The sequence below is a fragment of the Dioscorea cayenensis genome, chromosome 7 (assembly GCF_009730915.1).
Source record: "Dioscorea cayenensis subsp. rotundata cultivar TDr96_F1 chromosome 7, TDr96_F1_v2_PseudoChromosome.rev07_lg8_w22 25.fasta, whole genome shotgun sequence".
Classification (NCBI taxonomy): Eukaryota; Viridiplantae; Streptophyta; class Magnoliopsida; order Dioscoreales; family Dioscoreaceae; genus Dioscorea; species Dioscorea cayenensis.
Genome location: NC_052477.1, coordinates 27,733,034 through 27,760,773, shown reverse-complemented (window position 1 = coordinate 27,760,773; position 27,740 = coordinate 27,733,034). Strand labels below are relative to the sequence as shown.

The following is a 27,740-nucleotide window of genomic DNA, read 5'->3' as shown; positions in this document are numbered from 1 at the left end:
ATTTCACATGACATTTGCAAACATATTTCTATATGCAAAACGATTTACAAAACATTAACAAATTTTTGCAATTTCATATTATCTTTGAATCTCCTTTAGATGTAACCCAGCGTTAGCGCAGGTACATAAATCTAGTATTATTTTATTTTGGTAAAAAAGTTGGACAAGGCTAGTAAAGAAACATAGCCACAAACAAGCCAAGGATTTTGATGCATACAATGAGAAAGAGAGAGGGACTCTTAATCTCAAAAATATCGGTCCGATAGAGTGAGGTTACTTCCACATATATGTATATGACTCATATAAACTCCTTCTTAATTAAGATATTGCTCTTCCGATTAGACCAGACATTTTTATCGAGACAGACACATTTTCGCTCAATGGCAACAACACTTTACTTGGAGTTCGTTGATTAGCCCTTTACCCACCCCCACACCTCATGCTCTCAACCAAACACACTAATGATGCTTATAATGAGGAACTCATAACCCCAAAAGACTGACATAATAAAATAGGGTTACTTTTCACGTATATGCACATAAATCCTCTCTCAATTAAATTATGTGGGACTACACCGGACTTACAATAGATTTTCACGCATGGATATTGTAAAGTAACCAAAATTTAGTTTAATTAACATCAATTACAATAAAATTTCAAAATTAACTAATTATATATATATATATATATAAAAGCCCGAGGAAGCTCGGGGAAGTGCGACACATTTAACATCAGCTACAAGTGGGGGATGTTGAGTTCCAAGTAATGAGATTGAGACAAAGGGGAGGGAGAGAATGGGACTTTGGTTGAGTCACGGATGGCTTGGGGATGGTTTTGAAAAGAGGCTGGGGATGTTAGCTTTTATAAGTGGCCCACTTCCCCAATTTAGTTAAAAAAGAAAAAAACATATCAAGCTTCAGAGCTGATGAAGAGCTTGTAAAAAGTAATTGGCCAAATAATCTTAACTGTTGTTTAGTTGCAAGATATGAATAATCTCAACCAAGCATAACAGTGACAGTGAGAAACAGTGGGTTTTTGTTGTTGGCGTCCTCTACTTTTTATGGTTGTTTATCACCGGTTTTTGTGTTTATGTACTGTCATATTCTCTTTTAATGAATATAGTTTATCTAATTTTTTTTTAAAAAATAAGTGAGTGAAACGTAACTATTTAAACAAATAATCACTAATTTAAGTACAAAATTTTCATTTAATCCAACCTAGTTATATTTTAAAAATTCACTTGTTATTTATTTATTTTAGTCCTGTATTTTTTTATAAAAAAAATAAATCACAATTTTATTAAGATAAAAAAAAATACAGCAAAATCACATAAAAACTAACACAGCAGTACAAAATTTACATGAACTCCCGGGCTGGGCTGAGAAATGATCTCCTGTGTCCTTTATAAGATGCTTTAATTATTATTATTATTATTATTATTATTGCATGAACAGTAATTCCTCCCAAAAATTGACTTATAGGGTTATGCATTTAACCCCTTAAGAAAATGAAAAATTAGCGAGTAACTTAAAAAAAATCTCATTAGTTTTATTACCACACTCACTGCAGTGAAGAAGAGTTGAGGGCAGTAGTAGTAGTAGTACTAAAAATTCCTCGCTATTTACGCGCACATGCTGGCACATCTCCTCTTTTTTATTTACCAAAAAACCCTAATCCCGCCTTCTCTCTCTCTCACACACACACTCGAGAAAACCCTAGTTTTTTGACGGCGGAGGAGATGACGGCCGCCATTATCGTCATCCAAAGCCTCCGAGATCGCTGATTGATTTTTGGAATCCTGTTTCTTTGTCTGAGTGTTCTTTGATGGAGGGCGGTGGTCGGGCGGGGGAGGATCACGTTGAGGGTATGGGTGGAGCGGAGAAGGTGGTGGAGGGGAAGGAGGAGAGGCGGAAAGGGAGGGGTGGGGCGAGGTCGCCGTGGAAGAAGCCGGCGCCACCGCAGATTGTAGCGGCTGGTGTTACGGGTGATGGGAAGAAGCCGGTGATGGGGGCTGACTCATGGCCGCCGCTGGAGGATGCGCGGCTTAAGGGCTTGCCGGATCTTGGTGGGAAACCGGCTCAGCCGGAGCTGGTTGTTGCGGCTGTACCGCCGGCGTCCGGTAACGGCGGTCCTGGCCCGAGGAATGGCCATCCTCCTCCTCCTCCTCCTCCCCCTCTTCCTGTTCAGGTGAAAAGTTTATTAATTTTTTTTTTGCTGTCTGGTGGTAGTGTGGTTACATTGATGGTTTTTTAATTAGGGAACAAAATGTGTTATAGTGATTGTTGATAATGCTGATGATAGTTGGTTTGATAGTTTCATTTGTGATGATCATGGCACTCATTGTTGTAGAAATTGATCTTTTTGATTGTGTGTGTTTTATTTTTATTTCTGGATAGTCATGTTAGTTTGCCTGAGGCTTGAATTTAACCTGAGTTTGAACAGGGTTCTTTGATATCTTGTTTTATCTATCTCAATGTAATTCGTTATCAAAGAAAGTATTAAGTAACTAAGTTCACTTTTTGACAACTTTTGTCTGGTGCTTGAAATGGAAGGCTAGATGATCTTTTGGAGTTCAGCTCAGGCTACTTTTGCATGATTGGGAATTCACAAACCTGTTTTGCTGCTGTGATATTGAATAGTAATTTATTGTTTGTTCTGCTTGAATGAATGAAATGACTTTTTGTAATTTTGGATTGGTCAGGTGGGTTGTGCTTAACGTTGAATGCAATGAGACAAACTGTTCTTTCTTATTATTTCAACTTTGCCTTTTTTACTTGTATAGTGCAGACGAAATGCAAAGAAAGACTACCATGAATTTAGGTTCAGATGATTTTAGAAAAGATGAAAACACGCTTCAAAGGTTGCATGGATGGGACAAAGTTGGTTTGGCCTTTTGATTCTTACACTATAGTGCACTTCCTTTGTTCTGTTTTTGTGAAATCGCTATTTTGTTGTCGATGGTACATGGATTTTATTGAATTTTATCCTTGCACCATTTTATTTTGTTGTGTCATGTGCTGCAAGTTAAAAGGTGTTTTTTATGCTAAATGAAAAGTTTTTATCATATTTAGTTTTGCATAGTTTTTTAGATTCGGGTAATAATTTTATTTGGAGAATTGTTTTACCTCTTAACTGGGATAGGATGGAAAATTTAATGTATCCAGATTTGAATGATAAAAAAAAATGTTTTTATTGTCAAAACAATAAAGGAAATGGAAACTGACATCATGGTGAGTGGTTATATGTGGAAGTCTCTCTGTGCTGAAGGCAGTAATTCACTAGCTACTTTCCACTTATTTCAGTAGTCCAATTTCCTTGTCTTTTCTTTTTTATGGTTTGTTATGAGATTATATAAACTTATGATTATTATCATCTTTCAGGGACCAAATGGCTTGCGTAAATCTGATGGATTTAGTAATGGCAATTCTTCCAATAAGCATTATGGACCGCACCCACATAAACATGGACCCAAGCATAATGTTTCTGCAAATGGGATGCCACCCTTTGCTTATCATTTCCCCTACAATCAACAGCAAAGGCCACCAATAATGTACTCTGTTATGCCAAACCCCCCTCTGCCGGTAAATGAATACCCTTATCAGCCTTGTCCACCACCTTTTCCTAATGCGGATTCACACGTGAAATCAGACATGCCAGCCTTTGTTCCAAATGTTCAAGCTGGTGGAATTGATGGTGGTAGGAATTTTCAGCCTTCTCCACGTGGTGATCCCAACACTTGGCGTTCCTATCCTGGGAATTACCCAAACAGACCATATAATGGTCTTGAACCTGGTGGTCGTTTTAATCAGACATGGCGCAATCAGCGGGCATTTACTCCAAGAGAGAACATAAATATAGCTCATATTGGACCTGGTATGTTTGTGAGGCCAGCTCCGCAATTTTTCTGTCCTGCTCCAGGGTACATGAATGGACCCCCTTTTCCTGGTAATTGCCAAGCTGAAGATTTTGTTATTGGTTTTTGTCATCTGTAATATAACGAACATACATCTATGTGTGTGTTTATATATATATATGTATACTGATTTCTGAGACCTTGTCTACAATACACCCATCCTGCAGGTCCTGCACCCCGCATGTATTATGTCCCAACTGCATCTCTTGAAATGATGAGGGGACCACCACCGCCGCGTTATGTTTCGATTCCTCTACCGCCTGCTCCTGTTTTTACTCCTGAGGAACTAGCGTTGAGAACTAGCATAGTAAAACAAATCGAATATTATTTTAGGTGGGTTTTTTATTTTAATTATATATATTCATATACTACAATATGATGAAGTTCGAGATCCTTGCTGTATCATGCTCCTGTATGGACAGAGACTGCAATTCATCATGCATTTATGTGTAAAGAAATTCTTTTGCACCAATGTGCATGAAAACATTATGGTGCCTGACCCAGTTGGTTGATTAGTATTTGTGCATCTCAAACATGTATCTAGCTCAGTAGTGAAGGCAAGACTAACCAGTTTCCAAGTGTTCTGGTTATTGGACCTGATGATGGGTTTGGGGGGTGATTCTTATTTATAATTTTAATTCACCTTCTACTGTCAATTTGTTCAGTACCATTTTACTAGATACATGCTATCATTTATTAGAATTGACATCCATGTTTTTCTCCTAAGACCACTTTTTGAGTTTTAGTTTTCATTTGTCCGACAATGAACTGCATATTGTTTGCAGTGATGAAAATTTGCAGAAGGACCATTATTTGCTTTCATTGCTAGATGAACATGGATGGGTGTCTATATCCAAAATCGCGGACTTTAACAGGGTAATATTTGCTTTCATGATGAAATTTTGAGTTATTATGATACTATGGTAAAGATAAAAACGTGTTAAAGTTTTTCTTATAGTTGATTTGCGCTGCACCATCTCATATGACCCTTTATTTTATTGTAAGGTCAAGAAAATGACAACGGATATACCTTTCATTCTGGATGCTTTGCGCAGCTCAGATTCAATTGAAGTACAGGTTATTCTTTCACCTTCTAGTGCATAATATATTTATTTATTTAATTTTGTACTGTTCATTTGGTAGATGTAAATTTCATCAAGAAATATTTTGCATGCGTATTTCTTTATGTTGATGCTCTGATTTATTATTATTTTTGGCTTGTTAGGATGAAAATATTAGGAGGCGTGATGGTTTGGCAAAGTGGATTTCTCCATCAGGTCCTGACATATCTTTAACACAATCTGCTTCGGGAGAGAGTCATGTTGATGAGAAGGTTTCATCTTTTGTGGATGGAACTGGGTCCAATGGAATCAACCAATTCCCCTGCTCTACTGAGAATAAATGTCTACAAACAAGCTGTCATGACCAGGATGAATCAAATATTGTAGAAGTATCAATGGTTGATAAGCAGCTAAGATTTAATGGAGACAGCAATGTCCAGGTCAAGGAGTTGACTTCTGAACCATTACCAGATTCCAATACACAGGAGCCCTCTGGTGGATCTAATTTTATGTTTAACAAGAATGTGGTAGAGAGTGTTTCTAACGCCAATGGTGCCGGTGCTAATGTTTCTTTTAGCTCTGGGAGTTTTCAAGGAAGCATGAATCCTTCTACCATTAGTGAGGGTGAAAATGGGAACAAAAGAACACAGTCTGGGACAATATTGAATTCACAAAGTATAGTTGCTTCTAAGTGTTTCATGCATGAATCTTCCAGCTTTTCAGGGAGCAGAACACATTTATGCTTGATGAGGAGTTGGAACTTGAGCATACAGAGACCCAGAAAGAAAATGTTCCACATAATAAAAGGTAAACATGAGTGAGCAATTGTCTAATGCAAATATTTCAACGACGAGTACGGGAAGCAAATATACCAAGGATTTTGCATGACTTTTTACTAAAGAGAACATTTCTTTTTCAATACTTGCCATTATAAAATGTTTCTTTAACCAGATTCAATGGCTGGAATTTTGGCTCAAAAGAAAAGTTCTTTATTTTCTTATCATGTACTTTATACTATTCAAGGATGCTATCCATGTGCCATCAGAGGACCAGGCCAAGAAGCTGGCCTATAGATGTTTGCATGAATATGTAGAAGAGGCCTTGGGGTAAATAGAAATTTAGGAGCCTACATAATACATTCAGTTTACCAGTTAATTCTGGGAGTGCTAATGAAGATGAGTATCTACATTTACATGATACTGAATTCTGCAGACAATAAGATAGAGAAACCTGAAAGTGACAATGGATCTGATGTGAACCATTTTTATAATCATTAGTCTGTCCATTTGTATGTGTTTGAAGACTGTTGTAAATATCAGTTCTTGTTATTGGAATTCCTTTGGATAATCCTTTGAAAATATTAAATGCAAACCTATAGAAGAGTTCATGATGAGTGGTATAAGCAAATCTATAAGCTAAAGCCGAATTGTATGTTTAAATCACAATCTTCGAGATTGGAATTAGAATACCAAGATTGATATACAATTTTTTTTTCTTATGCTACAAACTGTTAGACATGAGCACTGAAGGTATGAGAACTTTTTATTAATTTTTCTTTCATTTAATGGGACACTAAAATTGGAGGCGTAGGACAAGAAGAAAATTTGAATTGAGGAAATAATTCTCAAAAGGTTGTGTTTTGTTCTTTTGTTTTTTTGTCTTTTTTTTTTGTTTTTGTTTTTTGTTTGTTTTTTTGTCTTCTGTAACTTTTAGTTTCTTGCCTGTAAGAAAAGTAACTTTTTATTGAATTTTCTTTCATTTAATGGGACACTAAAATAGGAGGCTTAGGACAAGAAGGAAATTTGAAATTGAGGAAATAATTCTCAAAAGGTTGTGTTTTGTTCTTTTGTTTTTTTGTTGTTTTTGTTTTTGTTTTTTGTTTGTTTTTTTTGTCTTCCGTAACTTGTAATTTCTTGCCTGTAAGAAAAGTAAACCAAAAAAATTTCTGCTATTGAGACAACTTTAGGACCTCCAATCCAAACCCCTCGACTTAAGGTCTTATTTCTTATCTGGAATGATAGCTTATCAATAACAGCTGAAGTGTTGAAAATAAAAGGTAAGTTATATATGTATTGCATTAAACACAGATTTCATCTTCTGTCTTTGTCAGAAGAAATTGCCATGTTGCTGATATTTAATTCTTTACCCTGTAAATTCATTTGTTTATTTTGGGTATCTTGATTGTCTTCTTGCTATTTTACAACTGTGTTTCTATGCAGTTATCCATTCCATTGTTATATGGCAAAAACATCATTTGTATGCAATTTTTTTTTCTCTTGTTTGTTTGAATGTATATAACAACAGCCATATTATATGATTTTAGTTTTCGGTTTTGAAACTTATGCTACTTCACATTTGTTGTTGTGTTCAAATCCCATTACTCAGACTTGATGATGAGGATGATGAAATGGATGTCAACGACCAAGATGTTCACAGGCTTATTATTGTGACGCAAGTAAGACTTTATCTTCTGTTGGGTGCTATTGATTTACGTTATGAATGTTTAACTGTGTGATGCTAGAGTCATTGTATTTTCCTCTTGAGTGTGTTACTAGTGTTTAGAGGACATGTACGGGTTGCTTGAGAAACTATGATGGAGAAGAGTTTTGGACATTACTCGTTTAGGCTGATTCCTTGCTGCCCATTTGTTTTAGATGGTGCTGAGGAGGTCTTGGATATTTGGTGCTAGGGAGATTCTTCTTCTGCTTCCTTAATTCCCTCTTTCCACCCACTTGTCATATTCCCTTTGCCTTGTTAACTCCTGATTCTCATACTTCTATTCATTGATTCTTGCTTTCAGGCTTTTTCCTTGACATGCTTTTGCATGTTCTTAGCATTTACTTGCCTCATCCAATGATGTATGGGCTTGGTAGTCTGTGTCTCTGGTGGGTCAAGGCCAACTATCGGTTGGGGTTGGAATGGTTACAAGCAATGGATAGCGATTGGAATAAATTAATTGTTTCATGATATGTCTGGATTGAATAATCAGGAGATAACGCTGTTAGAATGCAGTTAATCACACTTACCTTTAATGTATATCAATATGATTATTAGGAAACTAAGCTTTGAATGTCATTGTCAGATGTGGTTTGTTCACTTTTCTTAATTGCAGGTGGATTTAATTTGCATTTGGATTGCGTTGTCACACTTTATTTCATCTAGAGTTCTGCTGTGAACCAATTGTCTGTGACACATTAATGTTATTTTACATTTTGTTCTGAAACTGATCTTGAGAAACTGTAGTGTGTATAGATGGAACTGAAACACATTAAAAAAGAGTGAGTAGGCAAGGCCTCTTTCTTGTATGAGGGAATTTTGAATTGCTCTCATAAATTCATCTTGCTCAAGGAAATTGCTCCTCATGATTCTATTTGTGTGAAACAATTGATCGGATGAGCTGAGGGCATAAAACCATATTGTGTGTATCTGTTTCTACTTGAATTTTTATCACTCAGTATGGCAACAAAATCATATTTTAATCTTGTTTATATATATATATATATATATATAATTAATTAAAAGGATAACTTTCTAAATGGTGATACACATCATTGCAGAGATCCTATCCTACCTCATATGATCTGTTATTATTTGAATAGTTATGTGATCTAACCGGTACATTTATTTTGAAGGATCAGTGACCCCAATTTTGGCCCCTGTATGATATACCCAATCTTTTTAGCTATATGACCATGTTTTTTGTTTCTTCTACGAGCAAATATACCTTTTCCTATCACCAAAAGAAATCTGCGGTATAGTCTGTTTTTCCTCCCTGTGATTGATAAGCTTTCATAGTCATGGTGTCCTCTCACATTATTTATCTGCCACTTAACAGATTAGTCCTCTCATGTTGTGTGGTTTATGTAAAACCTTAATTTGGTATATTACACGGCTCCCATAGCATAGATAGCCTTTGGTTTTGCACTTCTGTTAGTGGTTGATTGAGATTGCTTATTTTCTCTATCTATTGACATAGGCGATTTGCTATATATCTTCATTTTATCCTTAACATTTGTGTTGTTTACTTAGAAGTATACACATCTCATTAATTTGCTGAGGATGGTTCTTGTGTGGATTGTATTGATATTACTGGCTTTCACTTTTATTGCTTTCTCTCTGATTGTGTGTTGTTGACCTTTGTAGCAAAGTGTTTCCATACTTCTATTTATACGGATTGGCTTCTCCCGTTAATGATATGTTGCTCTTCATGCTTTGAATTTTGCATTGTTTGTGTGAATATTGTGAGCTTCATTGTTATGAGTGAATGTATACTGGCATCCACTCTAATTTGGGACGGTGTTGCAATTGAGCGGTGTCAAATGATATCATATTATACATCAAAAGACCGACTATTATTTCTTGAATTGTAACATAAATTCGCTTGTCTCACTTTCTTACAGGATTTTAAATTAAATAAAGAAGATACAACTGGCCCTTGGGAATCACAACCTATTTCAAATGAGGTTGCAACTGCTATTAATGATGGCATTTTATTCTATGAACAGGTAACGTCTCAGTGTTACTTACACAAAAGTACCAATTGTCAAGCCGTCAATAATGAAATGACATCCTGGCTTTTGTTGAGCTAAATTAACTTTTGTTTCAAACCAATTTGAGTCTGATGAAAATTAGGATTTTGACACTCATTTACTTACCAGGAACTGCGAGCCAAACGGTCTTATAACCGAAGAAATAATTCCGGGGTGGAGAAAGGTGGAGAATCAAAATCTTCCACCCATGCAAATGCTACTTTGAATTCAAAGAAGAATGCGAATACTGGGGGCAATAATGGTTCTGATGAATCTGGAAATGCTAATCGAAGGCGGCAAAATAAGGGCACGAACAAGTCTCATCCATCACATCGGCAGCGCTTCTTCCACAGCAATTTTAGAAACCAGGGAAACAGTCGCAATCATCATGGAGTGGTATCAGAGAGTCCACCAAGTAATTCTGTTGGCTTTTTCTTTGGTTCAACACCCCCTGAAAATTTCAGGTGATTGTTCTGTTGTGTTGATAAAAGATTAATTTTGTTCCTTGTTAAATGGTTTAAACAACTTGGTGTACTTTGCTTGGTCCACGGTCATCCATACGCTCCTAGCAGCTGCGTGCCATCAAAGTTGAGCGCTTCTCCTCATGGAGCCTTTGCTGGAAGTAGTCCGCCTGTGGGTTCTATGCCTAAACCGTTCCCACCATTCCAGCATCCAAGTCATCAGCTCTTGGAAGATAATGAGTTTAGACAACAAAAGTAACATCCTTTCTTGAGCCTTTTCAATAATCTGTGTGTACTCTTATCACTTTTATAAGCACTGCCTCAGTCTTCTTCAGTGATGTGTTATCTTAATGGAGCCTTTTTGTCCCTTACTATTGTAGATATCTTAAGTTTCACAAGCGTTGTCTTGGTGAAAGGAAGAAATTAGGAATTGGTTGCAGTGAGGTAAAGTATATCTTGAGCAATAATTTGCGATTGCTTAGTTTCTACAAAGGTTTTTATGCAGTTTGCAATTTTCAAAGATATCTGATGACCTATTGAGGTTGCTTTGTACTGTTTCAATCCTAAATGTGCGTCATTCTCTTCATGCAGGAAATGAACACACTCTACCGGTTCTGGTCTTATTTCTTGCGAAATATGTTTTTTCAGTCTATGTATAATGAGTTCCGGAAGTTCGCATTGGAAGATGCAGCTGCTAAATATTTTTATGGCTTAGAGTGTCTTTTCCGATTTTACAGGTATTGTGCCAACCAGTTCCATATTCACTGATAACTATTCCTGTCTCCTGTTTATTTTTATATATATATATATATACATATATTTACTTATTTTGATCCATAATCTTCTGCCAGTTATGGACTGGAGAAGCAGTTCAGAGAAGATCTATATGAAGATTTTGAACAACTTACTCTTGAGTTCTATAACAAGGGAAATCTTTATGGCCTTGAAAAGTACTGGTAAGCCATTCTATCAGTTAGCTTTATTTCTTTATTATCGGTTATCTGGAACAAATCTTCTCTTTTTATACTGAGCCTATTAAGAACCTCTCCTTGCTTGCATTGAACCTTGAGACCAAGTGAAATAACTGAACATAAGTTATTGGAAATTGAACCCTAATTTGTTATTGTACTAAAACTCAATTTTATCTGTATGATCTGAATATTCATCCTTGCAGAGTACTTCAGTTACTATTCACTTTGCTTGAAATTGTCGATCATATCTAGTTACCTTTGATGGAATGTGAACAGGGCTTTTCACCATTTCCGGGAGATGCGTGACAACAGCAAGCCTCTGAGGAAGCATCCGGAGTTGGATCGTCTGCTCAAGGAAGAATACAAGAGCCTGGAAGACTTCCGGGTGAAAGAGAGAGCCAGCGAGAAGGTTTCAAGCAGCGGCACCGAAGCCACTGCCTAGACAGCAGTAAAGGTGACTCTTTTGGATGCGCGTATTGTACTCGATGGTTCATTTGACATGAAACATCACATGATATAACCCTCTAGGCCGTGTCTGTGTCTTTGGTGGTACTGGTTATAATACCGAAAATTTTGATCCTTAGAGGCTGGGGCATGCCTGTGCAGATTTAAAGTGTCCCCAGCCAGTGTGATGATGCAGTGGCTGTGCCAAGAATTATTTTTTGCCCTGTTGGAATCTGGATTTGTACATAAACCCGGAAAAATTGAGAAAAGTTGATTCCTGTATCTGGAATTCTAAAAAATTGACTAATAAAGAGCTTGGAATCATACTGTTGTTTTTGCCTCGATTTTCTTTGTAATCCTGTGATTAGTTTGATCATCATTACTTTGGGGTAGTCTTTCTTGAGATGTTATTTTCAGGATGGTCCATGTTCTTGGCTTAAAGAAATATTTCTTAACTGACAGGGTAAAAATTCAAAGATATTTTATTTTAATCCAAAATAAATTCGTACATTTGAGTAACGGCACAATTTTATTCTATTTTTTTAAGTAAAAGTAATATAAAAATCTTAAATTTTTTCGAAGTAATATATATATATATATATATATTTCACTCTTTAAATAATTCTTTAATCAAGGAGTTTTCTGTAAAAAAGCTGTTTACTCTTGTATTTATTAAAAGAAACTCTTTTTATTACATTGCCATTCTCAATCTTCCCAACGGCTATAAAGGGCAACAGTCTCCACCTCATCTTAGCCGTCCATCTCAATTAATCCGACCGTTGTGATCTCACAGCAATTTGACCGTTGGAGGCATCCTCTCAATCCTATGCTTCCTTTCTTTATTTGTTGAGAGAGCTCTAGTTATAAAGAAGAGAGCCAGAAGAAGAAGAAGAAGAAGAAGAAGAAGAAGCAAAAGGAGGAGAAGGGAGGGGAAGAGTCGGTCTCCACTGTTTCTTCTTCTCTCTTGGGCATTCTCAAGGATCATTCAGCAGACATGGCTACAAGGCATCAGAGAGGTATATCAATTTCTAATCCTCTTCTTGGATTCTTTGCCTTTTCTTCTTGTTCTAATGGAATAGCTTCTTATTCTTTGTTGTGATGTTGTTATATCAGGAGAGGCAGTGCCGGCCGGGAAGCAGAAAGTGGCCGCCGGAGCAGACGGGAGGAACCGGAGGGTGCTTGGAGACATTGGGAATCTTGTCAACCTCGGAGGACCAGATGGGTAAAGACACAGCTTAATATTTCTTAAGATGAAGTAGATCATCTCCTTTTGGTTCATCTGTGATGTTTTTGTATTGTTTTTTTTTTTTTTAACAGAAAACCAGTTTATCAGATTAATCGCCCAGTGACCAGGTCAGTTCACAATGTCCTAGTCTTCTTGTTTTTTCCATCTTCTTTTCATTCTGGGTTTTGAATTTGTATTTTTTATTATTGGTTCCTTTCAGAAGTTTTGGTGCTCAGCTTCTTGCAAATGCACAAGCAGCTGCTGCTGCTAATAAGGTATAAAATTTCTGATTTTGTATATATTGTAGTAATTGAAGTGTTCAGTCATTACATCTTCTTGATTCTTGAAATTTACAGAAGCCAGTTGCTGTTGGAGTTGATGTAGCAGTGGCAAAAGATGCGGCGAAAGTTGCGAAACAGAAGCAGACTTCGAAGCCGAGTAAACCAGAGGCTGTCATTACTATCAGCCCTGACACTGAAGAAGAAAAGAAACATGCCGAGCCAAAGATTTCTCACCGTAATTCAACAAAGAAGAAAGTTCAGACTCTTACCTCAGTGCTCACTGCCAGAAGCAAGGTAAAATCAACATATAACAAGATGGATTTATGCTTAGTTCTGTTCCATGTTTACATCTTTTATTTGTTTTCAGGTTGCTTGCGGAATTGTTGATAAACCAAAGGTTCAAGTTGAGGACATTGATGCAGTGGATGCTGATAATCAGTTAGCTGTTGTTGACTATGTTGAAGATATCTACAAGTTTTATAAGCTTGCAGAGGTTTGAAACTCAATAACTTTGTATTTATCACAAGCTGAATGCATTTGAACATAGAAGTGATTGTTTCTATTTGTAATGCAGAGCTCTAGTAGACCACATGACTATATCGACTCTCAGATTGAAATAAATGCAAAGATGAGGGCCATTCTGGCCGACTGGCTGATTGAAGTGCATAACAAGTTTGAACTTATGCCAGAAACTCTCTACCTCACATTCTACATCATGGATAAGTACCTTTCCATGGAGACAGTGTTCAGGAGGGAGTTGCAGCTTGTAGGAGTCAGCGCGATGCTTATAGCCTGCAAATACGAGGAAATATGGGCACCAGAGGTAAACTTCTCCGAAAGTGTTTACTTTTATTTTGTTTTAACAACAAATTGTCACAATTCATTGAATTTGCAGGTAAATGACTTCATATGCATATCAGACAGAGCATACAGCAGAGAGGAAATACTTGCCAAGGAGAAAGTGATACTGAACAAGCTTGAATGGCATTTAACTGTTCCTACACCTTATGTTTTTCTTGTGAGGTTTCTGAAAGCTGCTGCTCTATGTGATAAAGAGGTGAAACTTTGATGATACAAAATTACTAATTTCATTTGCTCTAACTAAAAAAGTTGATGTTTTTACTGGCAAATGAATTCATATATCTTACATAATGCAGATGGAGCATATGGTGTTCTTCCTTTCAGAGCTTGCATTAATGCATTATCCAATGATCATGTACTGCCCATCTATCGTTGCTGCATCAGCAGTGTATGTAGCTCGATGCACGCTGAACAAGAGCCCGTTGTGGAGCGAAACATTGAAGCGGCACACCGGTTTCACTGAAACACAATTGCTGTATGCACTACTGTTTCTTTTTTCTGATGAAGTAACTTTTGTTTGTGAATTTTGTGAAACATACTGAATTTTGTGTTTATTGGAACACTAGGGATTGTGCAAAGGTATTGGTAGAGCTTCACTCTACATCTTCAGTGAGTAAACTGAAGGTTGTGTACAAGAAGTACTCAAGTCCTGATTATGAAGGTGTTGCATTGCTATCTCCAGCTACTAAAGTTGTTGAGGAGATGAAGAAGCTTGAGATCACCAGCAGGAGATAATGGTGGAGAAGTCAATCAATCATCCAACTGATGATTAATAAAGATTTTTAAGGGTCTTCAATCAAACATTTGATACATTTCTGGTATCATCTGAGGATGCTAATTTAGCACAATTTTTTTTTTTTTGGGTGTGTAAAATTGGTCTCAGTTCTGTCTTGAAAACCTTTTAACTTTTATGTGCTTCTCTTTTGTTTGACAATCCATAAAGCTGATGGTAAATTTAGTTTGTTATTTGGCAATAATCTATCATCTGAGTTTGTAGTGTTCAAAGTAGCTTGAATTCAGGAACAGAGATCTCTGAAGTACTTTTAACTTTAGCACAAAAAATAAGCATAAAATTATCAATAAAAAAACATTATTTTTCCTTCTCTTATTGCTTGAATTCAATCAACAAGAGATTGCTAAGATTATTTATTTATTTGATATTTATATTCGAGAGGTAATGGTAATAATCAATTTCAAGGGGCAAAAAATGATGCTGAAATGGCAGAGTGAAGCACTGTCCCAAGTTTTCCAAATTTCCTTTTCTGGTCTTTGTTTTTGTGGTTTGAACTGCAAGTAATTTACATTAGAAGATATTTTCCTATCAATTTACATTGGAAACAAAATTTATTTTTTGATAGTTTGGTGGTTAACATTGGAACCTTTCTTGTAATTTTTTTGATGTACATTGTGTCCTTTTTGTTTGATTATTTTGACTATATCAAGATGCAACTGCTGTCCAGTAGTTTCTTAAGCATTGGCTTGTTGGTGTCCCAATTATCCGTACCCACTCCCATTCCTCTGCCGCATTTGGCCTTCGCAGCTCCGCTAGCTGTTGGATTTAATTGCAATGTTAGCTTTCGCATTCTTGCAAATTATGCATGTTTGTTGCTAAATTCTTGTCAAGCATAACTTGTTTCATACTAAGCAATTCAATTTGAATAGTCTGTTTTAGCAAAGAGTTTTGAGTTCTGTACCCTGCCATCTTGAAGTTCAAAAATTACTGCATCTTCAGAGAGTGGTATTGGTCTTGTAGGTGCTACCTGCAATATTGTTTACATTAGTTTGCATGAATGTAATTGCATCCCACTAGTTTTGTTCTTTGATGAACTAACCTTTTCATTGCAATTACCATTGAAATCATTTGTGCGATGAGCTTTATCTTCGACACTGCATTGCTCATCGTCTTTGGTCCTTGCCATTCCTCCTTGTTCTGCATTTTGTATTTGTGGATGATCATGGCCTGTCCATTGCCATGCCTTCTGATCTAGGTGTCTCCTATAGACCTGGCCATCTGATCCTATCATGAAAAGTTGCGTGTTGTCAAAGCATGGACCGGGTGCACCGACAAGTATCACGTCTTTGGATGGAGTCCCATGTTCAACCCATTCCCATCCATCTACTGAACTCCATTGGTACTCCACTAGTCCACCATTTTCTGATATCATGAACAGGGAGCCAATTAGTGATGTGTGGGATGGTCTCATTGCTGTTCCAGGTGTTCTGGAAAGGACCAAATGAGGTGATTGATAGTGTCCATGCCATAGCTCAGTTAATTTGTTATACTGATAAATACGGCCATTCCTCCCGATGACAAACACTATATGCATCCTTAAGACCTCTTGGTCTATTATGTATGCAACCTTAGTATCTGGTGGATGGCCGCAGTCCTTCCACTTGAAATTCCTTAGCGCAACCTGTGAAAAAAAAAAATTCTTCTGCCATTAATCATCATACACTTCTAATGATGATTCCTTATTTTTAATGCATAAATAGGAACTCATACTGTGATAGGCAATGCATGTTCTCTGTTTATACGTCATGTTATCTATCATTTTAATGATAATGTCATGGATTGATGTAGTCTTCTTTTTCTGTTAGCAAAAAAAGAATTGCTGTGCTAATACGATTATTTCTGCTTTATAATTCAGTTTAAAGATTATACCGTGAACTGAATTAGTCTTCCTTTCTTGTTTACAAGGAAGAGTGCATCTTCTGCTGTAACTCGGCGCATTCCACCAGGTGTGCCATCCCATGGTGGTCCTGTTGCTACTTGTCTTCCTTTTCTCATTGCAGTGCAGTTAATCCATGATAACTCATTTCCATCTCTTTCTCTCATAAGCAGGCTACCATGTGTGTCGACAAAAAATAGACTTCCGTTATAGCTTCCTAACGCGCCTTTCATTTCTGTTGAGTGCTCATGCTTCAACCACAACCAGACATGATCAGCATAAAGGTATTCAAAAGTCTGCCCACTTTCAGTTATTATGAAAAAGGATCTATCTACATGCATTGCTCGCATGCGAAAATTAGTTTTGATGCTTTTTGTTAGTAAATTAGTAGATTCGGTTGCGCTGCTGCCCTCATGATTGCTCAATGATATATAATCTTGTTTCTCTTGTGCTTTTCGTCTTTTGGCTGGTATAGTACTGCTTGAGTCATTTGGGTCATCATCTGCGGGCATTTCCTTAATTCCTAGAATGCAATTCGAAGAGCCACGTTCGTCAGTGCAGTATTCTGCATTCCATCCTTCTGTTTCAGGGACTTCTAGGACTGACCATTCATACTGATTTGATGCTTTTCTTCTTAAGCTAGATTGTTGATTCGGTCCATGACTTTCACCACCGATACCAGTAAAATGTAGCTCCCCAATTCGACCATCATCCAATGCAAATATCATTCTCCCCAGTTGCATCTGAACTCCTCTGATACCTCTTGCAACTTTTGCATGGTGTGGATGCATGTGATTCACCCATAACCCATCTATCCTGTTCCCCTGGAAGTGAGCTATATTCAAGTAAAAGCTGATTGTTAGCATTATCATGGATATTGATCATATGATGAATATGCAACTTCAAGCTTCAAATATCATTCATAGGATAAATAATGTTTTTGGCTTGTGTTTCATGTTGCTTACTCATTTGAATTTCAATGAACTCGACAATTAGGTGACAGAACTTTTAGATTCTGCCATGGCTTGTGATATTTAAATTCATCTTCAGTAAGTATAACAGAACTACTTAAGCAATAGAGGAGAGATTGGATATTACCTGAATGTTTAGGAAGCTGATACTCGAAAAGAAGCCCCGTGGTTGTAGTAAGGAACAATGAGGAATGCTTCTCATTTTGTTCATTTTGTTCAACTGCTGTGATTGAGCTCAGGTGGTGACCTTCAGGGGCTCCATGGACTCTCCACTTCCATTTCCTTTTGTGTAAGCACCTCTCAATTAGCAATCCATCCTACACATCTATCAACATTTTAGCTCACTAAATTTTTTTGTCAAAACTTCTTCTCTAGAGTGATTAAAACTTTGTGTATCGCCTGTAATCTATAATAACTTAATTCATCCACGATGCACAGATTGTTAGTCTTTCTCCTCAAATAATTGAGCCATATTTTTTAAACATTTGCATGTATAATTTTGTTTAGTATGCTTCCATTTTTGATGATTTAATATTATAACCTTATTCTTCTGAGCTAAAACGCTTAGGGAAGCCACTGATATACCTTTGTCAATAGGAAAAGCGATACTGAATGTGCTCCAACCAAGCCATGTAATGTAGAACCAGGTAATGCTATCAAGGAAATTTCTTCAGCCAACTCTTCACTCCATATGTGTTTTTTCCATGACGGCTTTGATTTCTTGTCAAATTCATAAAGATCTCCATTAGAACTGCATCATAGTTATTGTTTAGCATGGTTTTTTTTTTTCTTTCTCTCAATTTTAATAGCGTACAAATAAATATCTAGGCAACCTCATTGTTGGACATAAGTGAGCTTCTTACAAGCTCTGAATGTTGTAAGCCATCTGACTATACAATTAGCCTTCTTAGTGAAAGACAAACATATAGAACTTCTTTAAAGTTGGATTGACCCATGAATACATGTAAGAAAAGAAAAAATACTACAGCATACTTGCTGTCAAGATTTACTATGTGACAATATGGCGAGTCAAAGAGTAAACATCAGAATCTCTGCTCCTAGCAAAATAGCTTTTGCTTTGCATATTTTGGAGCATTTATAGGGACTAAGAACTAGAAATAATCATTCTAAGAATAATTCTCTACCTTTGTGCCCACTGATGGTTTGTTAGGCTTTGCATCTACCTAGCTCATGTGTTGTGCTGGTTATTCCAATATTCTGAAGCATAAGCCTCATAACAAGTCTATATAGGACTTATCCTTTTTCGTGTTCTTTTGTTAGATGACTTTTATAAGATGAAGGCACAGAGAAACTTCATCAATGAAATGGCTTGTCATGTTTGTTCATTGATGGTTTTTCACATTTTTGGTTTCCTTGTGCTTGATATATATTGTCTAAGCCTCTGGTTGCACTATACATATAATACACCACCAAATTAGCATGTGTTGTGTTTGATCCATTGCAGATCATATGTGAATGGAGGATAGAAAGATTTCTTTTATCAACAATCACTTTGTATAAAGAGACATTATATTATAGCATGGTTTGTATTCTTTTCTTAATGATACATAACTGCATACCAAGACTGTGACAATTATGATTATTAATTTATTTTTGATGGAATTTTCCAAGGAGTACTATATGTAAGGCCTGGAGTCATTATCCATAATAACCTTGCCTCATGATACCTTCGTTTGGCATAAATTCATTTGAATGCATTTGCTCTTTTGAGACTATGTGATTGCTAAGTTACAAAATGCAAACCGGTTATAGGATCTGCTCTGTTTATTGCAAAAACGATGATGCTTACCTGATGATGAACACAACACCTGGTCGAACAGCGCCAGCATCAGCCACTGCTGAAACATCTCCGCCCAGTGGCCTCCCGTGATTATACCACCTATTCAGATTCAGATTAGCATGCATTCATCAGGTGTGTCTTCTCAAACTCTAACCATTAAAATGTCATCAATGTTCTTCTTTCAACCATACCTCAGAGGTTGCACTTCACTAACTTCTAACAATGTTTTGTCAGTTGTTGTGACATACAATCTTCTGTTAAGAACATAGAACTGCCATTACTCAGTTTCTAGCTAATGATTCATCGGTATAAAAATCAAACAGAAACATCATGGACTCTTGAACCTTCTTGAAAACATGAAGCTTTACTCAATATGTGCCAGATTACTCACTCTCCATCATGAGATACTAGTCCTGATTTGATCTGCACAAATGGACTTTCTTCTTTTCTTGCATCATCCATATTTGCCTCAGAGATTAATTCGAGTTTAGTCCAAATTGGCTGAGTATGTTCATTCAGTTGCAGCTGAAAAATGTCAGAAACTAGTTAGTAGTTTGTTTCATCTCTTCTTTAAGTAATCACAATCAAACAAACTCATTCATTAAACTCCAAATCAGAATCATCTTTCTTTATGATGTTAGAATTTTGAAGAATATGAACCAGAGATTTAAGCTACAACAGTTTATTTTTAACTGATCAAGAGAAGCTTTCTAATTATGATGAACTTAATCAATCAGCAAAGCTCAAATAGATGTTTTAGATTTTTTTTCAAAGCTAGGTTCATATGCAAAATTGATCACTAGTTATCCATGACATCAAAAGTTTCTCATCTTTTCAAAGCCACAAGCAGAATTAAAAGAATAACTTGGGTCCATACTCTGTATGTCAAGAAGGACCCATATCTTTTCCTATTGGATCACCAAACTTCTATGTTTATAAATTACATATGCTCATATCTATATATATGTTTTTTCTGATAACAAGTAGGAAATCTAAATCAAATGAAACATGTGAAAGATTCAGATTACCTGATAAAGCAGACCAGCTTCTGAAAGAGAAAGAATAGTCTGATTAATAATGAAGACCGAAACGGCATGACCAGCTGAAGTAGGTAGTTCATGGGGAGCAATCACCCACTGCACTCCATTCCAGAACCTCTCAAATATCGACCCACTTTGTCCGGTAATCCATACCGATGATTCTGTCATCAAAGTCAGAGAAACTCTCTTCCTCACAAGCAAACCAGGTTCATGCTCGTACCGATGATTCTTATGCTTATTCTTACTTTCAATTGATCCAACCTTAGTGCAACTCTCATTGATGCAAGATACTAGATCAAAAGGCAAACTAACTTCCACCCATCTATTACTCCCTTCTTCAAACTCCCAGAATTTATCACTTTTCTGCTCGAATTTCCGGTCTTGCTCTCTCTTAACAGGTGGACACCATGAACATCCACAACTAACAAAGTTCATCAACAACTGATCTATGATACATACAACAGAAAACACCACTTTTAATGATAATCCAACCATGACCTCCTTTTTTTTCAATAAGATTGGAAGGTTGTGAACAAGATATAAAGAACAAAGGAATGGCCTTTTCAAGTACTTTGCTAGTCCTGATACATAAACAGTTGTGTTTAGTTTAGTTCTTTGGCAGGTGGTTCTTTTATTATCCAATGTCAACTGTCAATGTGATAAGAAGAACTAGCTCACCAACTGCACAACACAAAAGTAGTAGATGATTTTTCTTCTTTGTTGGTAATCTCTCTCTTTCACTTGTTTCTCCATCCACTTTTCCTCCTTCAATTTATTATTTCTTTGTTGTAGAATTACTTTGCTATTCAAGTGTTTTTCTTTCTTTGTGACTTTCTTTTTCTCTTTGATGTTTAATTAATGGTGTGTTTTGGTGTGAATTGTGGAATTACACATCAGAAACTGCTCTTTTTATTTTTTTAACCTCTTGCTTTTGATTGATTTGGAATTTATCTTGTCCACAAATTTTTGAAAAATTTATTTGAGATTTTTTATTTTTTATTTTTCCAAAATACGGCCAAGTTGATCAAATTCTATCGACGAAGTCATGGCAATTGCCGTCATTGCCTCTGAATTTTAAGCAAAAAAAGATTATTGTTTGATAACGGCATGTTTATCATATTGTTTTTGGTGTGATGTCCATCTTTGATATCTCTTAATTTCAATACTTTTCTATTGTTATTTATTTTTTGCAAATATATATATATATATATATATTTCTTTATTTAGCATTGACAATTTAGAGTCACTAAGATAATTTCCTGTCCTTACTTTTATGAAGGACACTGTGTCTGGATTTCATTGGTGGGAGTGGGACCCATTAATTTGGAATATATGTGACTGACACGTGGTGGTCAATGGAATCTAATTTATTTAATAATCGATCAAGATTCCATCAATGCTTGGAAGTCCTCGGTTTGGGTGGCCCTACTCTATCGATCAATGGGGATCTGCTTACTCTCCCAGTAAGGTTAGTAAGGTTAATATACTACTATATATATATATATATATATATATTTTTAACTTTGAGGACACCAATGGAGACGTCCGACCTCGAGAGCCAGTTAGATCATCATCTAAAGATCCGGCCTCTCTTTCTCGGTTTTATGTTCTTCTCCTCTTAAATTTTAACCCCCACATATTTCTTTTAATTTTTATCATTTGCGGACATTTAAAAAAAATACATGTATTATACCTATTTTATTGTTATTGGTCATTTAAAATTTTTTAAATAAGCATATATTCTAAGATTTTTATACTTTTTACAGAAGATTTAATTTATTTGATCTTTATATTATTACATCATTTTTGCATAATTAATTGAATAACATCACCATCATAATATATATATATATATATATATATATATATATATATATATATATATATCCTCTATTATGCACATTGACTAAAAACCATTAATTGATTGAATTTAATATTTTTATAAAATGAATAAATTTTATCTATTCATATTTTATGAAATCATCCCAATTTCCTCATTTTAATCTCATATAAAAATGTATTGCCTCTAAGAGAGATAGACCTATTAAGAAGATTTTTAATTTAATTAATTAATTGTAACAGTGAATGAAGTCATGGAGGAGTTGAGCGCGAGATACATGGCGTTCAATTTGTACATCTCAAGGTCACAAAAGTCCACTCTGTATCTTGTGAGCTATCATTCATTATTAATGCTTAGCATTAATTGTTTAATTAACAATCAATCACTCTACTTTATAATTAATGATAATCCAATCTCCAACTACTAATGGCGGCTTCATTAGTTTATCATGTGATTAAAGACTGATCCATGCCTTGTTTTTCTATATTGGGCTGCTTCAAGCCCATTGAACCATTTAGTTATTAAAGGCCTTTTTGGATGTGTTTTATTTTATAAAATTAATAATTATAATTTATATATATATATATATATATTAGATTTTGTTAAGTAAAAATAGCAAAAATAAACATTTGTAAAACCATTTATGAAAGAAATATATTTTGTATGGTATTTGTGGTATTTTAAATATTTTTACTTAATAATAAATTTTGTTTTATTAATTTGATTAAGTGGTTTTATTTGCTTTGATTAAGATCACTGTGATCAATATTGAATTCACTGATTTTAAAAAACAAAAAAACAAAGTAAATATGATTTCATGTTATTTGAGAATATTGTGATTGTGTTTTACATAATCTGAAACTATGTATTGTAAGTTATATACAGTAGGAGCGACAGTACGCGCCTGCATCGCCGGCGGGTGCTCCTTCCACGAGTTCCTCCCGACGGGCCTACCCGCCTCCCTTCCCTCCCACCCCCTCGTCTACCACCCTTCCGCCCTCCCTCCCCGTCGTCCGCTCTCCCTTTCCGCTCTACTCTTTTCAATAAATATATTTTTAATTTTTAATTTTTTATCTTTTTATACTTTTTATACTTTTATATTTTCATTTATTCTACATTATTTATTTTTCTGTTGATTTATTTATTTATTTATTTCTCATTTATTAAATATTTTTTTTGAGTTTGCTATATTTAAAAATTTTGAGAAAATTTGTAATCAATAAGATCTTAAATGTAAATAATTTATAAAAATTAAAATTTTAAACAATTATTTAAATGAATTCAGATAAATTATTAAATTATATAGGTCTTATAAATGAGAATTTTTTAATTTAAAATATTATTTATATTTTTACGATTATAAATTAGAACATCATCAATTCAATGGTAAGGCGAATGAAGTAATTACTTTAGGTCTTTTTAGTTTTTTAAATCCTCATCTTTAGATAATAATAATTTTTGAAAGACTACTAATAATTATCATAATACAAAAAATTTTTAATTTAATATTTAATCAATGTAATTTTAATCTTACTTAATTTTTAAATTTTTAAAATAATATGGTAAAATATTAAATTTTTTATTTTAATACTTAATTAGTCGTATCTTCTCTAACTAACTTTTTAAAATTTTTATTATGATCCTCTGTAATAGCTTTTTTCATGCATTTGTTTCTCAAAATTAATATAACATCTATTTCTTTTAATTATAATAAGAGCTTTGTAGTTTTTATATTGTTACAATTTTCTTATTAGATTTTTACTTTGTTGAGTTTTATTCACAAATTTTAAATATATCCTTTTATCTGAGTTTAGTAGTATGTGAAAAGATAAACAAATATATGTATTTATTAAAATAAAATTAATTTTTATTAAATAAATAATAAGATTTATTCTAGAACTACTGTATAGACCTACTAGATTATCTTAAAGTGAGTCAAAATCATAAAAGAAATCAAAACTATGATAGAAATATTTATTTTTGATATATTAATTAATGTTTATTATTTCTCTTTAATTTTACTTCTTTTTATAAAAAAAATTTAAATGTATTTTATAATTTAAAACTTTTTAATTTAAATTTTTATTAATTAATTATTTTTAAAACTTGTAATTCGCCCCTCTATATGATTTACTGGCTCCACGCTGTTTATATCTTGTTACAAAATATAACTATGAACTATTTCAAAGTTTCATTAATTTCATTTTCATATATATAGCCTACATCAAAAATGATAAACTTGAATAGTTTTATGAAATTTAAAAAGTTTTTGTACTTAAAAATTCAATTCCATTCAAGTATGTTGGGCTAATGTTATTTTGATGTTAAAAACAAAAGCTTGTTGGCCCAAAATAAATGTTGATACTAAAAATAAATCCGTCATTAAACTCAATTAGTAAAAACTAAAGAGTGGATTAAAACTAAAGAAACAATGTATATATGTATGTTTATGTTGTGATAAAATAATGGAATATTGTAACTTGTTTTTTTATGTACCTCATGTACTACATTTCTCATTCTATTACCTTCCAACACAAGCAAAAGTAAACTTAATTATAAAAGTTGGGGCAAAAGAAAGAGGAAGCTTTTGCTCTTGATCAATGGGTGCACATGATCACAAAAAGTCTCTTTGATTGGTTGCCCTTTTTATTATTATTACTCTTATTCTTATTAATTTTTTTTTTCTATGGTTCACTTTAATTAACATAACATATCTTTTGAAATGTGATGGCTATCATTTTAACAAAGTTTATGCATTGAACTTTTGCAAGGATAATGGTGCAGGTTGTACCTGGGACATCTCCCATTGCCAAGTTCAATGGTTGCATATGCTTTTTAGAGGTTTCTTGATAATGTATACATATATATATATATTAAAAATAGATAAATCATATTTATTGGAGAAAAAAATTTACAGATGTACACCACAATAATACGACATGATGAAATACATTACAAACAAACATCCACAAAAGTATAGAACCGGCAAAAAAACAAAAATAAAATGATAACTAGTGGAAACTTATGAGTTTATTCAATCCTGAGAATAGATGCCATTTTGTTCAAGATCATGGATATTTTATTTGTCTAAATGGCTCTTTTGAAATCAATTATTATGATTTTTTTAGATTGATAATAATTATATTTTAACATAAATATAAGTGAACCGGTTAATATTTTATAAATATTTATCCTACGCTCAATAATTGATGGATATTTTACCACTATACCACTCCAACCAAATATTATATATAATTAATTGTTTTTTAATTTGTAGCTATCGTTAAAGTATATATATATATATATATATATATATATATATATATATATATATATATATATGAGGTTGAATATTCTGTGGACGTACATAGATACGAATTTTAAGCAAGTTTACTATAGACCCTTGGATCAGAAATCAGTGGTTGAAATTATTCAGATGCATAGTTTTACAAGGGACAACATATCAACCCAGCCAAACCAAGTACCATCTCCAGCCACTGTTGCTGCACCTGTTGACACACCCCTTTGTTCTTGTCTCTCTCCTCTTGTTCCTCTCTCAACCTTTTTTAAATCTGGGGACGTTGCTACCAACGTCCCCAGATGATGTTTCTCCTAATTTTATCCCTCATCTTTCTTCAATTTATCTAAATACAATTTTGATAATCTCATATATATATATATATATATATATATATGCACTTCATACGCATACACTCCCCCACAATAATAATAAATAAATAAATCAACCAAATGAAAGAACCATCTATTATTATTCTCCATTTCATATCCTTTCCTTTTTTTATTAAAAAAAATTAAATAGATCACATTCATTAAACAAAAAGAAGATACAATGCAGTCCCAATTGGGAGTAAAACAAAAATAGTCCACTAGGAGGGGAGGCTATCAAACAACAACAAAAAAGAAATGAGTGCAACAAAAGAAATCAAACAACATAAACACTAAAGATTAGAAGATAAAACAGCAATCCTGACTTCCAAAGGAAAGAGTATGCTAGTTTGGCAAACCCTTTGCTGGACTGTTCTCGCAACATGATCGCCAAAGGCAGAGTGGTGGCCAAGGAACTCCTAAGCTACGCTAGTTGTTGTAGTTAAGTCTTCTAATTTTGCTTTCTTTGCATCTGATGCTGCAGAGAACCATCCAAAAGAACATATGAATAATTTTGCTAATCACAGTAGAGCACTTGGAGCATTTATCATGAAAATGCGTGCATTCCTTTAAAGCTAAATATTCCATGTTAATTCCCTGATGAGGAGATCCCCAGCATCTTTTACTGGGGAAGGAAGCTGGGTTTCTAAAAATCCCACAGGTCTCACATAGAACTAACGCAAGTAAATTGAACACATGTGTTAAGAAGTGCCAGATTCGATTTGCAATAGGACAAAGGATAAGCAAGTATTAATCGACTCAATTGCTGTGTGACAAAGTACACATGCAGTAATTGAAAGTCTATTGCATTTTCCAGTAGTTAGCTTTTCTAGAATAGAATACTATTGTCGCATACCAACCAATTGAAAAGGCTTACATTCCTCGGACATGCACATTTTCAGATTATTTATGTAACATGATACAATATCCCTTCATGAGTAAGAAATCTATACAATAATTTGACTGTGAACCATCCGTTAATTGTTAGGCACCACCACTTACCATCTCTAGAAGCTTGGGCTTAGGAAGCAACTCTTCAAATTCTATTAAACAAGGAGAGTTCAACCGATAATTGGGTTACCTGTAGCATGTGTGAGCAATCTTGTAAAGTGCCAAGAGGTTGTTGTGTTGACCTAAACAAGTCCGGCCAATGGTATATGGGTATGCAGTTTTTGACCCACCTATCGAACTAGAAAATAGAAAAGTGTGGCAATACCATCCTATACATTAGGAGAAATACAGGCATGAAAGGCTGGAAAGTATCTAAGGGTTCTATTCTAGAAGAAAGATTTAGTTCAAGGTGGTCGACAAAAGAGTTTCCAAGCAGGAGCATCTGGGTAGTAATTGAATTGGAACACCTTAATTAGCTCTACACCATGGGACTCCGGTCGATATTTTCCATCACCATTTTCTGAGAATAGCGATATTAAAATCTTTCAAGTTTAATATTCCCTATCCTTCCTATTCTTACGGTTTACAAAGTCGTTTCCAATTTACTAACTAAGGTCTAGGGTGATTAATGCCATGGCTCGACCAGAGAAAATCTCTCCTGATATAGTTTATTGCTTTGATTATGCAGCCTAGGAGTTTGAAGATAGGCATTCAATATGAAGAGATTGTAGATAGAACAGAGTTAACTAGGGTAAATCTACTACTTAGGGAGAGGAATCCAGTTTCTAGGTAAATAGCTTTGATCTTATCTTAGCAATTAGGACTTCCCAATCCTGACGTCTAATTTGTCTACTCAAGATTGGGATTCTTAGATATGTAACAGGGAGTGTTCCTGATGAGCAATTTGAGACAAGCGCAAAAACGAGAGGGGATCAAGAATCTTCTTGTCTTAAACCCCTAAGGTATCTAACTTATCCCTGTTGTGAACCGCTAACTAGGAACATGGCCTTCGAAGAGCTCAAAATCAACTTGACCCAATCTATCCACTTGATTCCGAAGCTGTACGAGAAGGCTTATAGGAATTCCTAATTGACCATATCCAAAGCTTTAGCAAAG

The 27,740-nt window shown here is 34.7% G+C and overlaps 3 protein-coding genes across 3 annotated transcripts; 2 read left to right on the top strand and 1 right to left on the bottom strand.

Annotated features, from left to right (window-relative positions):
• Window positions 1–1,644: 1,644 nt before the first annotated feature.
• LOC120264411 (la-related protein 1A-like) lies at window positions 1,645–11,719 on the top strand. The gene is given in 15 exon segments (XM_039272223.1): window positions 1,645–2,187; window positions 3,381–3,945; window positions 4,081–4,246; window positions 4,699–4,789; window positions 4,919–4,990; window positions 5,139–5,693; window positions 5,696–5,781; window positions 7,360–7,429; window positions 9,375–9,479; window positions 9,633–9,967; window positions 10,076–10,219; window positions 10,345–10,408; window positions 10,556–10,701; window positions 10,816–10,920; window positions 11,212–11,719. Coding segments are annotated over 15 exon segments (3,033 nt in total). The 5' UTR covers window positions 1,645–1,824; the 3' UTR covers window positions 11,378–11,719.
• A 540-nt stretch (window positions 11,720–12,259) lies between these two features.
• On the top strand, window positions 12,260–14,730 carry LOC120264447 (G2/mitotic-specific cyclin S13-7-like). The gene is made up of 10 exons (XM_039272258.1): window positions 12,260–12,395; window positions 12,493–12,601; window positions 12,697–12,732; window positions 12,825–12,879; window positions 12,961–13,179; window positions 13,253–13,378; window positions 13,460–13,708; window positions 13,781–13,942; window positions 14,043–14,221; window positions 14,313–14,730. The coding sequence occupies exons 1-10, from the start codon at window positions 12,374–12,376 to the stop codon at window positions 14,479–14,481; spliced, it is 1,326 nt and encodes a 441-aa protein (XP_039128192.1). The 5' UTR covers window positions 12,260–12,373; the 3' UTR covers window positions 14,482–14,730.
• A 246-nt stretch (window positions 14,731–14,976) lies between these two features.
• LOC120265766 lies at window positions 14,977–20,838 on the bottom strand. The gene is made up of 10 exons (XM_039273729.1): window positions 20,216–20,838; window positions 19,579–19,712; window positions 19,379–19,441; window positions 19,197–19,286; window positions 17,972–18,137; window positions 17,514–17,703; window positions 16,409–17,250; window positions 15,579–16,160; window positions 15,441–15,506; window positions 14,977–15,295 (listed from the first exon to the last, which is right to left on the bottom strand). Exons 1-10 carry the CDS (start codon window positions 20,720–20,722, stop codon window positions 15,185–15,187), a joined length of 2,751 nt encoding a protein of 916 aa, XP_039129663.1. The 5' UTR covers window positions 20,723–20,838; the 3' UTR covers window positions 14,977–15,184.
• Window positions 20,839–27,740: the final 6,902 nt, after the last annotated feature.

Bases quoted from the DNA above. Each gene is read 5' to 3' on its own strand.
- LOC120265766 (XM_039273729.1), bottom strand. From the start codon at position 20,722: ATGGTTGGATTATCATTAAAAGTGGTGTTTTCTGTTGTATGTATCATA. The intron at 19,442-19,578 runs GTGAGTAATCTG...TGTTCTTAACAG, and splicing joins CTAGTATCTCATGATGGAGA to AAGATTGTATGTCACAACAA. The intron at 18,138-19,196 runs GTAAGCATCATC...ACTATGATGCAG, and splicing joins GGTGTTGTGTTCATCATCAG to TTCTAATGGAGATCTTTATG.
- LOC120264447 (XM_039272258.1), top strand. From the start codon at position 12,374: ATGGCTACAAGGCATCAGAGAG. The intron at 12,602-12,696 runs GTAAAGACACAG...TTTTTTTAACAG, and splicing joins AACCTCGGAGGACCAGATGG to AAAACCAGTTTATCAGATTA. The intron at 14,222-14,312 runs GTATGCACTACT...TTGGAACACTAG, and splicing joins TTCACTGAAACACAATTGCT to GGATTGTGCAAAGGTATTGG.